Source organism: Staurois parvus, unplaced genomic scaffold (genome assembly GCF_062004578.1).
Source record: "Staurois parvus isolate SC_StPar_1 unplaced genomic scaffold, SC_StPar_1.0 ptg000744l, whole genome shotgun sequence".
Taxonomy (NCBI): domain Eukaryota; kingdom Metazoa; phylum Chordata; class Amphibia; order Anura; family Ranidae; genus Staurois; species Staurois parvus.
Window position 1 is genome coordinate 2,358,285 of NW_028318540.1, and position 14,407 is coordinate 2,372,691.

General features: G+C 40.9%; 1 protein-coding gene across 6 annotated transcripts in view; it reads left to right on the forward strand.

The window, feature by feature from the left end:
* Positions 1-14,407, forward strand: part of KIF21B (kinesin family member 21B) — a 400,290-nt gene that overhangs the window by 312,351 nt on the left and 73,532 nt on the right. For all 6 annotated transcript variants that reach the window (XM_089654112.1, XM_089654107.1, XM_089654109.1 and 3 more), the window contains exons 21-25: positions 1,503-1,604; positions 1,708-1,837; positions 5,512-5,572; positions 8,257-8,314; positions 8,406-8,605. In XM_089654112.1, coding sequence (XP_089510238.1) covers positions 1,503-1,604; positions 1,708-1,837; positions 5,512-5,572; positions 8,257-8,314; positions 8,406-8,605 — 551 coding nt within the window. The remainder of the gene's footprint in view (positions 1-1,502; positions 1,605-1,707; positions 1,838-5,511; positions 5,573-8,256; positions 8,315-8,405; positions 8,606-14,407) is intronic.

Consider the following 14,407-nt stretch of genomic DNA (forward strand, 5'->3'; position numbering starts at 1 on the left):
ACACGGCTTTCATCCAAAATTATTCAAAAGGACAAGCACAAAAACTTTTCTCAAAAATACAATACAAATACAAAAAAATACATTACATCACTTCTGAATGTTTATTGTGACGTACAAGAATTTTCACAAATTTAGTAACTTATTCACTTTCAGTATGAGACTAGCATGCAAAAAAAAATGGCCGATCGTTCATCCAAGATTCTCATCGTGTGTACGGTCTGGCCTACGTGTAGAATTAACCCTAATCTGGGATGGTCATACGGATACTGATTCAATAGGTAGTGAAATCAGTATGAGAATGATAACCTTTGAGACTGGAATTTTGAAAACAAGTCAACAATAAGTCCTCTACCACCTAGTTTGTTATCTTGGAATACAGAATGATTAGCCGTTATCAGAGAATAGCTACAGGAACTCTCCCATTCCAAGTCACCCCTTGTCTCCGCTCCGTACCCACCTCTGGGCACTGTTCCTTGGTTCTATCCCCCTTTCCTCCCAGTACTGCCCTTTTAAAGAATACAAGCATCAATTTGTGGTGCTAAGTAATTTGTTTGAAATTTGTTAATGACAAGAAGAAAAAGCAGTAAAATAGATCCCCTGCAGCAATAGACCACCCAGCAACAATGGACCACCCACAACAAAATACCCCTCCAGCAACAATAGACCAGTGGCAGCAAAAACAGATCTCTCCGCAGCCAGCATCAATAGACCCTCCAGTAGGCAACAATAAGACCCTCCTTCAACAGTAAATCCCTCCCAGTAACAATTGACACCCCCTCCCCATTCACAGTTCTGAGCTGATTCAGTGATGAATCCTTATTTAAGCTTTAACCATTCATATGAATGGCTTTGTTTACCCTCAAACTCATTCATACATAATCATTCAATGGGTGTGAAGGTATTCAAAGCCATTCATACTCTCAGAGGCTTCTGTCAGATCTGAGCAGCAATGGGGGTAGTGCTGCCGTCTTCCATATATGGTTGCACTAACAACTAGGGATTTTTCAGGGTTTGCTTAACAGCCTCTCACCTGCAATTTCTGCTGCCAAGATAACAAAAGAAACAGTCCCTAGTTGTCAGTGCACCTGTATGCAGAAGCCAACAGCTGTGTTGATAGGCTATAGGAGCACTGCACTATCTCCTTCTCCTCCCTCCTGCCAGTGCAGCACTTCTGTGTCTATGGTTACCACAGTGCTCTTCTGAATACAAGAGCGCTGCACTGGCAGGAAGGAGGAGGGGAAGAGAGAACGCAGCCTGCCGCTAGCAGGAGTTGTGATACTGCTGTCACAACTCCTGTCACTATTGTAATAGAAGGAAGGTGCCCCCATCCCTACTGTAAACCACTGTGCCCAGGGCAGCCGTCCCTTCCTCCCACCTGTTGTCACAGCCGATTGCAGATACAATTTTCATACTTGTTTTTATTGTAACTAACTGTGTCCAGCAGTATTTATAAGGATCACAGTTTAATATACTTTCTAAAACTTTGTTTGTATGCTGTTTAGGAGGATCTAGACTCAACAGATACTTCAGTGGTCATCAGCTCTTGTTCACTGACAGAAGCGCGACATTTGCTTGACAATTTTTTGCGTGCATCTATAGATAAGGTAAAAGAAAATAATTGTGGAATATGGGCACAAATAGTACAACTGTTACATAAGTCTTTGTTAACAGACTAGTCCAGTAACAATAGATGGCTTCTTTTGTCAGGGCTTACAAGTGGCCCAAAAGGAAGCTCAGATCCGGATCCTGGAGGCACGGCTTAGACAGACTGATATGGCTGGGTTCACACACAGTCAGATGCTGCTGGAAAAGTCAGAGTGCCAATCCACATTCAATGGTGAGATACCTTTAATATATTAGGATGTTATGTACTGTGTTTCTGCACTAGTAGGGAAGCTCTGAATGGCTAGCAGAGTGTATGTATGTATATGTATGTATATATATATATATATATATATATATATATATATATATATATATATATAGTTGCAAGAAAAAGCATGTGAACCCCTTGGGATTACGTGGAGTTTTGAATGAATTGGGTATAAAATGTGCTCTGAATGTCATCTAAGTCACAACAATAGAAGAACACAGTCTGCTGAACATAATACTACACAAACATTAGATGTTGCCATGGTTTAATTGCACATAACATATAAACATTCACAGTGCAGGGAGGAAAAAGTATGTGAGGCCCTAGCTTAATGACTTCTCCCAGAGCTAATTGGAGCCAGGAGTGAGCAAACCTTGACTCCAATAAGTGTGATATTGGATGTGTTGCTGACAGCTGTCCTACCCTTAAAAAACACACACCTGTTTTGGGTTTACTGGTTTCAAGAAGCACTGTCTGATGTGAACCATGCCTCGCAGAAAAGAGCTCTCAGAAGACCTACGATCAAGAATTGTTGACTTGCATGAAGCTGGAAAGGGTTACAAAAGTATCTCCAAAAGCCTTGATGTTCATGTGTCCACGGTAAGACAGACTGTGTACAAATGGAGAAAGTTTAGCACTGTTGCTACTCTCCCTAGGCGTGGTCGTCCTGTAAAAATGACTGCAAGAGCACAGCGCATGAGGTAAAGAAGAATGCTGCATGAGGTAAAGAAGAATCCCAGAGCGTGAGTCCCAGAGGGTCTTTAACCTACAGAAATCTCTGGCACATGCTAACATTTTTGTTGACACATCTACAATAAGGAAAACATTAAACAAGAATGGAGTACATGGGAGGACACCACGGAGGAAGCCATTGCTGTCCAAAAAGAATATTGCAGCACGTTTGAAGTTTGCAAAAGAGCACCTGGATGTTCCACAGCACTACTGGCAAAATATACTGTGGACAGATGAAACCAAGATTGAGTTGTTTGGGAAGAACACACAACACTATGTGTGGAGAAAAAAAGGCACAGCACACCAACATCCAAACCTCATCCCCACTGTAAAACATGGCGGAGGGAGCATCATGGTTTGGGGCTGCTTTGCTGCCTCAGGGCCTGGACGGATTGTTGCCATTGATGGGAAAATGAATTCCAGAGTTTATCAAGACATTTTGCAGGAAAATGTACGACCATCTGTCTGCCAACTGAAGCTCCGCAGAGGATGGATGATGCAACAGGACAATGACCCAAAGCATACAAGTAATTCAACAAAACAATGGCTGCAACAGCACAGAATACGCCTTCTGGAGTGGCCCAGTCAGAGTCCTGACCTCAACCCGATTGAAATGCTGTGGCATGACCTTAAGAGAGCGATTCACACCAGACATCCCAAGAATATTGCTACACTGAAACAGTTTTGTGAAGAGGAGTGGTCCAAAATTACTCCAGATCATTTTGCAGGTCTGATCTGCAACTACAGGAAAGGTTTGGTTGAGGTTATTGCTGCCAAAGGAGGGTCAACCAGTTATTAAGTCCAAAGGTTCACATACTTTTTCCTTCCTGCACTGTGAATGTTTACATGTTATGTGTAATTAAACCATGGCAACATCTAATGTTTGTGTAGTATTATGTTCAGCAGACTGTGTTCTTCTATTGTTGTGACTTAGATGACGTTCAGAGCACATTTTATGCCCAATTCTTGCAAAACTCCACGTAATCCCAAGGGGTTCACATACTTTTTCTTGCAACTGTATATATATGTATATATATATATATATATTCTGGCCACTGGAATACATTAACACCCATAGTTGTACATTTATGCACATTTATACCTGAATGCATCTAAATTATGCTTCGAAATTCCTTTAAAAGCTGCTCTTAAAATACTGATCTATATGCCTGATCTGCATGGCCATACATGGCCTGCCAAAGGCTGCCAAAGAATTGCCTTTGCAGTTAGAGGTGTTTAAAATAAAATTGTGTGTGTGCATATATATATATATATATATATATATTATAGTGTACACCTATAAAAGCAGCATTTTTACGCATGATGTCTCAGGGTATTTTTTGCCCAATTTTAATAATCCAAAGTTTCAGTTCAACGCGACATTCCCTCAAATGGGTTTTTAAGCATTTCTCAGACACAAAACAAATATTCATCAGCCTCCTGGTATACACTTGTAGCACTGCTGCTCTGGCCTCAATCCTAAGGCCCTCGTCTGTCTCCTCCAGACAATCACACAGTTGTGATACATGCCTCTTACAACTCGCTGCTACACTGGTTTCCACCTGTCTGCTAGGTGGAGCATTCCTGATTACTGGGCAGAGACCTATGCAGGCCATAGATGGGTTGAAAATCAGCCGATTTTTCATCCGAAAAAAAAATCGGCTCGATTTTCGCACAGTTAATGGGTTAATTGGTCGGCCGTTTTTCTGGATTTTGTCAGATTTTTTTGATCAGTAAAGTTGGAAAAAAATCGGCTGATTTTGCCGATCGGCCGATTTTCACAGCAATGATGGGGAAATCCGTCGATCTTCTTATCGATAAAAAATCTGCACATGAGCCGTGACCTGCAAGAAAAAGAAGAGGAAGAGGAGGAAGAAGAAGAGAAAGAAGAAGAATTCCAGTCCGCTATTATATTTGACATTAATAAGTATTGCGGTTGCAACAATGTATCTATTTGTATCTGAAAAAACCCCATCTGTATCCGAAATGGATACAAATAGATACAATGTTGCAACTGCAATACTTTTTAATGTCAAATATAATAGCGGGGCTCTCTGCAGGGACAGAAGTAATTAAATGCCGGCTGTAGACGGGAAGAAAATCGGTCGATTTTTTTTACTGTTGGTGGTAACGTCGGCCTATTGAACGACCAATTTTTCCTTTTTTTGTTAAACAAATGGCCGGTTTTCACCCCGTCTATGGCCTGCACTACTCTGCCTGCCTGGGTGGAAATCTGAACCATACTCAGATCTCTAATAAAAGCCCTGCCCACACCTGCACAATCATTGCGCTGGTTCTTCACAAAACCTGGACAATGGATTACAGACTTAATCCTTCCCAAGTCCATACAAAGCATCTAAACCCTAGGTCAAACCAGATTTTACCAACCTCTGAGGAAAATGAAAATCCAGTTTCCTCTGTATGAGACAAGCATCCTGGAGACTGTCAACCTTTCTGGATAAGAACTCTGGGTGATTCAAAACCTTTTTCACACCATGTCAGGGCACTTTTTCAGTTTTGAATAAAGTCACAGATGGTTAAAATCAGTGTCACTATTTTTCTTTGTCCTATTGAAAAGACTTCCTTCCTGTCTCATGGACACAATAGAATGTAATGAAAATCATTTATTAGACAGTTCCTACTGTAACTTATGTCCCACTTGGAAGACTTCCGCTCTATTCCTTTCTAGGCCAGAGCCTGAAATTTTTTATTTTCTCCTAGTTTCATTCCCAGTGTCAATGATTAGTAGAACGAGTGGAAAAGGTGACTCTTCCTAGCGGGGACACAGCCAGGCAGCAGTAAAAACCTGACAGTGTTGATAACCCTGCCCTAGATACACTTTAATATATTTAGTGTTATATAGCCGATTGTGTGAATCTAATTTCATACGCTTGATTGTGTTACAGAGAATGGATATGCTAGCACAGATGAGGAGGTGTCAGAAATCAGCCAAATGTCCGATGGAAGGTAGGTGTGTAAATTAGCAGAATATTAATTACAAAAAGTGGAAATTTATTATGGTTTCACAGAGCTCTAGCAGAGCCTCTTAGTTTTGTATTGACAAAGCTAAGCCGTTCACCAGTGATCATTTTACTGAGATGTCAATAAACACCTCTTGACTGAATTGTCTGCAGCTCCTTAGACTGGCTATACATTATACAACTTTCTGTCCAATTTCTGCCCAATTTCCTTTAGATTTACCTTCAACTATGTAGTGCAAGAGCCTGCCTAATTGGATACAATTGAAAGTGTCATTAGGTTTGACCTCCTATTATATGGTTTTTGGTAAATCTAAAGGAAAAATCTTAAGAAAATTGTATAATGTATGGTCAGCCTTAGGCTGGCCATACATTATACAATTTGTTTGAGATTTTTGCTTTAGATTTACCAAACGACATATAATACAGGATCAAACCTAAACAACACTTTCAATTGTTGTTGGCAGGCCCTCGCACTACATAGTTGAAGGTAAATCTGAAAGAAATTGGGCAGAAATTGGACAGAAAATTGTATAGTGTATGGCCAGCCTTAGTATATGCTATCAAGGATTAGCACTGTTCATGACTGTCTGGTTCATGAAAGTGTGTTTGTAATTACAGCTTAGAATAGAGGGGATTTATGAAATTTTATATATTTTATATCCAAGGTCAGTATAAATATTTAAGCAAATACTTTTTTATTGTTCCGACAAAGAAAATGGAACATAAACTGTACATCCAGTGTAGAAGTAGATCTTTAGGGCTGGTTCACACCAGATGCAGTCCAGTTTTGTTCTGTATCAGATTTGCATGGACAGTATTTAACATGGATTCTAATTGCCCTAGTTCATAACACTGTAGGGCATTACAGTACAGTCAACAAAAGTAGAATATGTTGCTTTCTTTTGTGTATGGAACGCATCTGAAACCACTCAAAAATGAACGTCATCAGTTTCTCAACTGATGACATGTGCATTTTTGAGTGGTTTCAGATGCGTTCCATACACAAAAAAAGAAAGAGAGGGGAAAAAAACACAGCTTAATGCATCAAAAACATGCATGCAGAAATGCATCCAGAATGCAGAAATTGTGGTGTTAACCAGCCCTGAAAGCTGAAGTTTAACTTCGCTATCCCCATCGCTAGCTTTGCTATCCCCAACTCTTCTCTTTCCTTGGGTGTTCTATACTGAGCCTCCATTATTAAAAGAACAGAAATCCGATGAATGAAAAGGGTGGGCGAGGGACAGGCTGGGGAAGAAAGGGTTTGATAATGCTGGATGTCCTACAACCGGAAAATGAGGCAAGTGTTATCTGACTTGCTGCAGCATTTAATGCTTACAGTGTGCAGTGAGTTGCAAATCATGGACAGCTCAAATCACAGTTTCAATGTACAAAACCAATTAGAGTGGCTCTGTACCACTCTAGTAGTGTTTACAAACATTCAGTAAGGTTTCCAAAAAATGTTTCTGCTATATCCCCAACAGATCTTGTTTTCCACAGGCCATTGTAGAAGCTCTGGTATATCAGTTATAAATAGCATTAAAATAAACTCAAGGATTACTCTGTGAAGCTTGCTAACATTACATAATAGTAGTTTTTCAGACTAGGTCTGGAAAACACTAAATTTTCAACAACCTGTAGCACTAGCTCCTTAAGAGTTGCTAGAAGATTTAGGTCCCCCTATAGTCCTGCACTACTAGGCATCACACATCTTCACAAAAGGTGGCATCCAGGTGAAATCAGTCCTTGAGCTTTGGTTTTGTTGTTTTATGTGGGGGATTTGAACTGGTATAGGGTTAGGGGTGTACAGGATGCCTGATAAACTGAGGATAACTTCCTGGAAGTTACAAGCCTTCTCTGCAGCACAGTCTCTATTGGAGAGCTAGCCAGCATCTCCTTAGTGTAACACCCTAGACCCTAGATGAACTTCTCTTTACCCAGAAATCTGGAGGTATCTCTGAACAAGGGATCCGGTTCCTGTCACTTTAAGAGTTGAACAGTCACTGGCAGATGGCTAATCTGGTTTCCTACCAGAGTGCTCCTTCCCCTATCTGCCCAGGCGGTGTAGGTGTACTCAATCAGATTTTCTGCTGTACCTCTTGTCAGTTGGTGGCTGCTACAAGGCCTATCAGCTGGGCCGCTCCTTCCCTGCCATACAGGTGGTCCTTTCTCGGGACGGATAGCTCTGAGCTTTCCTCCCTTCCAGCTCCAGAACTGCAGGTAGGCACTGGGCCTTCTTGCAGCCTCCTTCCTTCAGCCTCACATCCTCCTCTATGTCTTCCACCCAAACTCTCCTTCTAACTCTCCTGCCACTGAGCAGGCTCCACCATGTTTAAGGGTGGCCCAACCCCTTTCCAACCTCCTGTTGGGGTTTGGCTGAGGCCCCTCAAGAGTGCAACCAGCTACTCCTCAGATCCACCCATTGCCTCTAAGGCCTTCCTCCAAAGCCCTAGAGCAGGGGAAATTCTAGGGGGGCTGGCCTGCAAAGCCTCTTAGCTCCTGACCAAGATTTGACCTTCTGGCTATCACACCCAGGCCACTACTCAGCCTTCCTTACTAACAATCAGGACTCTAGCTCCCTTTAGCTAAACTAAGAGGGTTTTGTAACTGAAATAGGTAATAAACAAGTAATCTGTTTTTTAATCTCTCACTGTAATTTCAATTTTTTCCTAGTGCCTCTCTTTCCTTCTCAATGAAAGGATCAAATAGCCATGATGACTTTAAATGGAAGGTAACATGCAAATTTATGTTTTGTTTTATTCAGTGATTTTATAAAGATTATAAAGATGCGAATTATAGTTATATATTTTGTTGCTTCACAGGGAGAACCTCGCCTTTCATGGCAGGTGAAGGCAGTCTCTGCAGAATCTCTCAGCCCTTTACTTGAAGCCTCAACCAAAAATATCACCAAGTCATTGGCATCCCTGACTGATATTCTGGAGGATGTTGGAGGGTTTTCACCTAGTCCGCTGCGGGGCAGAGGCTCACACAGTTTTACGCTGCCACTTCGGGGAAACACATTGTAAGTCTGAAGCAAAAACAGAAATAATGACTTGTGGGGCAAGTAGGCACAGAAAAATTCTCTCTTAACACAAAAATGATACTCAATTGAATATGCTAGTCAACTCAGAATTTAAAGTATTATTAAACCCATGACCCTGCATTCACTATATCTGGTCTGCCACAGTACACAGAACATAGAAATATTTTAGTAAATATAAACTGCTAAATACCTTTAATAATCAGCAGTTAGAGCAGGCTTGTGACTTCTAACAGGGTCCGGCAGAGCACTGGTTAAAGCTTGTAGGAGTTTTCATTATCCTTTGCTTGTCCTATGAGGCTGCAGGACCCCTGACCCTTTGTCTGGACAGCACTGATTGGCCTTGTGCTAATCACATGCACTCTCTCAAGAAAAAAAAACTTTCTAGCAATACACACCAAACTGAGCATGTGCAGCTTGCCCCCAAGGCTCTGTTCTATCAACAGATGGATTGGGGACTGTGGAAGAAGGGGAGGAGAGAAGAGATCAAACATCCTTTTTACACAGTGCAGAGGATTAACCCCTTAGGTTCCATAGTGAGTATAACAAGCATGCTTTACTGCATATACAGATTGATTTTACTGTTGTGGGTTTAGTAACACTTTAATGCACTGTGTTTAAATCTGAACTCCGGAAAAGCAACTAAATACAAAGTATAAAAGCATATATGAGAGATGTTTTACCTGTCAATGGATTTGTAATTAGTCCATCCAGTCCTGAGACTTACACAGTTCTGTCACATAGCCCAGTCTTGCAGGGGAGGGGAATTGAACTATCTCTGCTGCAGTTTCGCTTTCATTTATAGGTCCCCTCCCCACCCTGTGACTGGACAGTGAAAGGAGAAGCAGCACACTGATGAGCGCATCTCCTTGTCACCCTGCTCTCTCCCTTTATCAACATGGCTCTTTGCTCCATCACCATTCTTGTAATTAGATACAAGACAAAGGAGGGAAAGTATCCTGCCATGTATAGGCACCAGGAAAGAAAATGTAAATTTCCGGAAAGTACACCATTTTCAGTATTTTATATAAGAGAAACTTGATTATCTGGTTATTTTCATCCTGCAGGGGAGAGGTGTAAGCACTGAAGCACTGGGTGGAATACACTGGAAGTTGCTTATATTGGATGATTTTCCTTTTTTTCCACTTAAGCCCTGGGTGTTTTTAAACAAATTAGTTTATTTGTTTTTCATGTTATTGGGTTTTTAAGTAATTTCACTATTTTGATGTTCACAGCACTAAATTAATTTGGATTTTGATATATACAGTTTTCTGGTTTCCTGGTGTTTCTGGTGTCCTGATGGTAGTGTACTTATGGGGAGTAATTCCTTGCAGATAACATTTTTCATGATTCAGATGATTGGATAGGCACTAGGAAAGGAAAGCTAAAGAAGGTAAGTATACTATTTTTCACTAAATAAAAAAAAGTACAGTAAACTCCTTTTGGACTATAATAATTTATTTGGGTGGAAAGAAAAATATAAACGATGACCTAATGACTACATTTCCCAAACATGTTCTCTAGCCCCACCAACAGCTCGTGCTTTGCACGTAACCCACATAAACAAGCTGGATTACTCAAGAGTTTAGCAATGAAGTTTAGCTGCTTGTCTTGGTAGTTGGAATCTGAGAACAGGTTTGGTGCTAATTGCTATATGCCATTTAAAGAGATATATAAACTGCCATTGCTAGTCTTGCTTCTGAAATGCTAGCTGTCTTGCTTTAAGGCATCCATTCAGGGCATTATTATATTGTGAGTTATCAGGCAGATTAGGAATCCTAAATTTGCTGTTCACTTTTCAGTTGTGCCAGATAAAAGACTCTCAAAAATACTTAAGCCAAAAACATCTGGGCAATTAGCATTTTTAGGGGATCAGAAATGACAGCATCCGCATTCTCTCAGTACGACTCTTCTAAATCCAATAGGGTAGTGTTCACCTACGTTAATTGGTAAACCAAAGCACACGTTTGTTCTGCTATGTTTGAACTGCATGGTTCCAGCATACAAGTAAAGTTGACAGCAAATACAGAGATGGCATGCACATTGTTTATCACAAATACACACATAACTGAAAATTGATTACCATAATTTTCCTTTTCTAACTCATCTTAAGTCTAGGTTCACACCTATGCAGGTTGCGTTTGAGCCATTTCTGCATTGCGTTTTTGCAGTTGAGTTTGACACATTTTTTATGCATTTTGCTTTTTTTTAATTTTTCTTGTTGCTAGGCAGATTTAAAATGCAGCAAAAATGCAGCAAAAACGCAATACATGCTTTTCTGCAGCGTTTCCAGTGAAGTCTATAGAACCAAAAAGGCAACTTTTTGCATTCAAAAAAGTCCCTGACCCTTTCCAACAAATGCACTGAGGGAAAACAGACAGGTGTGAACATGTCCCCTAGGAAATCATGTTAAATGGATGGTACTGCATTTCTGTAAAACACTGCAGAAACCGCTTAGGTGTGAACCTAGGGTATGTCACAGGGGTTGACTCTGCCTCCTTGTCAACCTTCTAGAAAATGTATCCTATCCTAGCATATACTAGCCATAGCTAGATACTTCTACTCCAGGAGGGGTCCTGTGATGCCATGGGGATGGTCAGAGAATACAAGCTACAGTAAATGTTGGTAATCAGTGTAGCCTTTTCCTGACATCTCTTGAATCACACATGGGAAATTATTGCCACCGGCTGGATGGGATACAGTAATTTTTAATCTTTCCTAGAATCAGCAGACAATACTTTTTGCACAAATTAAATATTAGTGTGTGCTGCACAATCTACACAGTTTTGAGACAGAAAAGCTTTTGACTTGCAGATTATCTCAATCTACACCATCCATGATGTTGTCCAGGTCATTCGTATGCTGTTCATTGAGTGTGCAGTCTGATTCTTTAGGAGAGTTTGTCCTATAAGTCTGGCTGATGACCTTGGTGATTCATGTAAATTGTTTCTCCCTCTAGGAATCAGGAACAGTTATCCTAACTTTCTGAACTCCACAGTAGCCTGAAAATAAGTTTTCAAGATTCTGCCCACATTGAGCAGATGAGCTTGGCCATCCTCTAGTATGGTAAAAGCTGGTCTGACCAGTTGCTGACTGACCTGCAACCTGAATAGTAGTCCAGCCTCAGTAAAAGGACAAAAATTAAATTTAAGGATAGCAAGGTTCTCTTGGTGGTCTCACACATGTGACAACTCTCAAGAACTGCATCACTAGTCTGTGATCCACAGTGTGCCTGAGAAAGCTGATAAGGCAAATATCTTGACTTAGAGAATTGAGAATCTGTCCTAATGAAGACCTGTCTGAAGAAATGCTAATATGTTGTGCGTACTTGCAGTTTCTTTGGCTTAACCTCTCTGGCGGTGATCATGAGTGTGACTCGGTGTTAATTTTCAGGACCAAAAGCGGTAACCCCGAGCCACACTCGGGATTACACTGTAGTGTGTGTGTAGTGTAACTTACCTTGTCCCTGGCATTCGTCTCCCAGGTTCCCTTCCCGGGTTCCCTTCCCTGCGAGCGCTGCGATACAGAGGGGCAGAACCAGCGGGAGATTCAAAAAAGTAAAAACATGACATACACACAATACATTGTAATCTGTTAGGATTACATTACTGTATCAAACCATTTCACCTCAGTTTTGTCCCTAGTGCTTTGTCCAGTGACCTGCCTGTACTGTTACCGTTCTTTCTGCCTGGAAATTTGAGAACATCCTAAAAGCGTCCCTTTAGGTCAAAAGCAGTTTTAGACCAGCTAGAAAACAGCGACAGTGAATTAGAATCATATAAAAATAAAGTAAAGTACCAAATCAAACCAAACTCAAGCTTCAAACCTAACCTAAAGAAGGTATGTGAAAAAATAAGAGAATATAGGAATGCGCTAATTAAATAACAAATATTCAAAATGATCTATAAGTGAAAATTATATAAGTGAAAAATGATTAAATCACATAATAAACCATAGTGTCCACATTTTCTGAGTAAAGTCCAAACACCATGCAAAAATAAATGAATGCTGAAAATACTGAGTTCAACCAATAGCACCGTGATTAAATCCATTACCAAATGAAATGAATAAACTCACCATAGCTATTTGCTGATCAAATTATAAATCAGCATAAGCGCTATTGCTCTGGGAGCCATGATCTGTGGAGAACGTCCAAAGTATGGGAGCAATGTTCTGCAGCAAGCCAACCAGCACAGATGAAAAACCTTTCAATCAAATGGTCATCCTCTCTCCATAACATGTGGCAAAGCTCAGGGATAAAGAAAGGACATGATGGTGCAGTACGTTTTATAGAAGCAAAATTTATTTAAAACTCGATGTAAACTCACAAGAAAGGTGTCTAAGCCGACACCAGCAATGACAGCCTTCAGTAACCAAAGGACGAGCCCCGCTCACCGCGGATGAACAGCCGACAGCCTTGGGGAACGTCTTAATGTCACATCCATTAATCCCCGCCCTACGCGTTTCGTCATTCCACGTCCTCACGGAGCGGAATGGATGTCAGACGCCATACTACCTCTATATATATTGTACACAATCTGCACTACCAACCCATGGCATCCAATCGAACGATATTACGTTCACATAATACCGCTTGATCTCTGCAAGTTCAGCAAGCAAAGATGTATAATTTGTATAACATATATCCATAAATATATAACATACACCGGTAAGTATACAATCAATCGGCATAAATCAATCTTATAATACATTGTGTATAATAAATAGATATACATCTCATGAACGCATATCTGACATAAGTTTAAGTAATATCAACAAATAATAAAGATTTCTCTTTTACTTTAATCTTTTGCCCATCCACAGAATGGCTTTAGGGGCCTGTTTACATGAGCATTGGTCTCTTAAGAGCGATCTGCATTCACATTGCTCTTCAGAGAGCATTTGGCAGGCAGTAAGGAGGTGTTGTTTCACCTCCTCACCACATGCATTAACCCCTAGAACCCCACATTAGTGCACTGGAACCGCATACATTGCACACAGTTGTGGGGTGCTTGCAGAGGTGCTCCATTCACTCGAATGGTTCATGTTCAGCAGGTACTGTGCCCGCAAAATGCAACAGAGTATATAATTCCTGTCGCAGCCACGAAGCAAAACATCATAGTGGCAGTCCTGTGTTGCCAACCATCCATAAATTTATAGACAGTTTGTATAAAACAGGCACTTTTCTCTTGTCCATAAATGTTCACAGACAGGAGAAAAGTGGCCATAAAAACCTCCCTGCCATGGGCAGTACCGCAGCCAGCCAATTAGAAAACGAATGCCTGTCACCTGTGCAGTGACATCATGGCACTTTTTAGGTATGGCCAAGTTGAGGCTGAGCCCAGCAGTTCATTGAGTAGCTCACTTTGGAACTGTGCATGCAAAGATCAGAGCCAACAACAAGGGCATTTCTTTTTGTAAGCCTTTTCCTGCCAGCTGCCCACCGGTAGTTAAAGTATTTTTAAAGGGGTTACTATGCCAAACTCCGATGTAAGAAGAGGACTCTGCCAGAATCTGATGTAAGGGCCACTTTGCAGAATCTAAATGTAAGGGGACACTCTGCCAGACTCTGACCGACTCTGGTGTAAGGTGGTGGCACTCTGGGGACACTGATGTGAATGTGGCACTCATCCTAACTGTTGCTCTCCATATATTGTTTTGTTTATTACTTACACCTAACCCCTGTACTGTGTACATTATGCATTGATATACAGTAAATAGACCTGAACAAGGTGTTCGTTGTCTCAACAGTTGCTGGTTTTAATGAAATTCTTCCTTATTGTA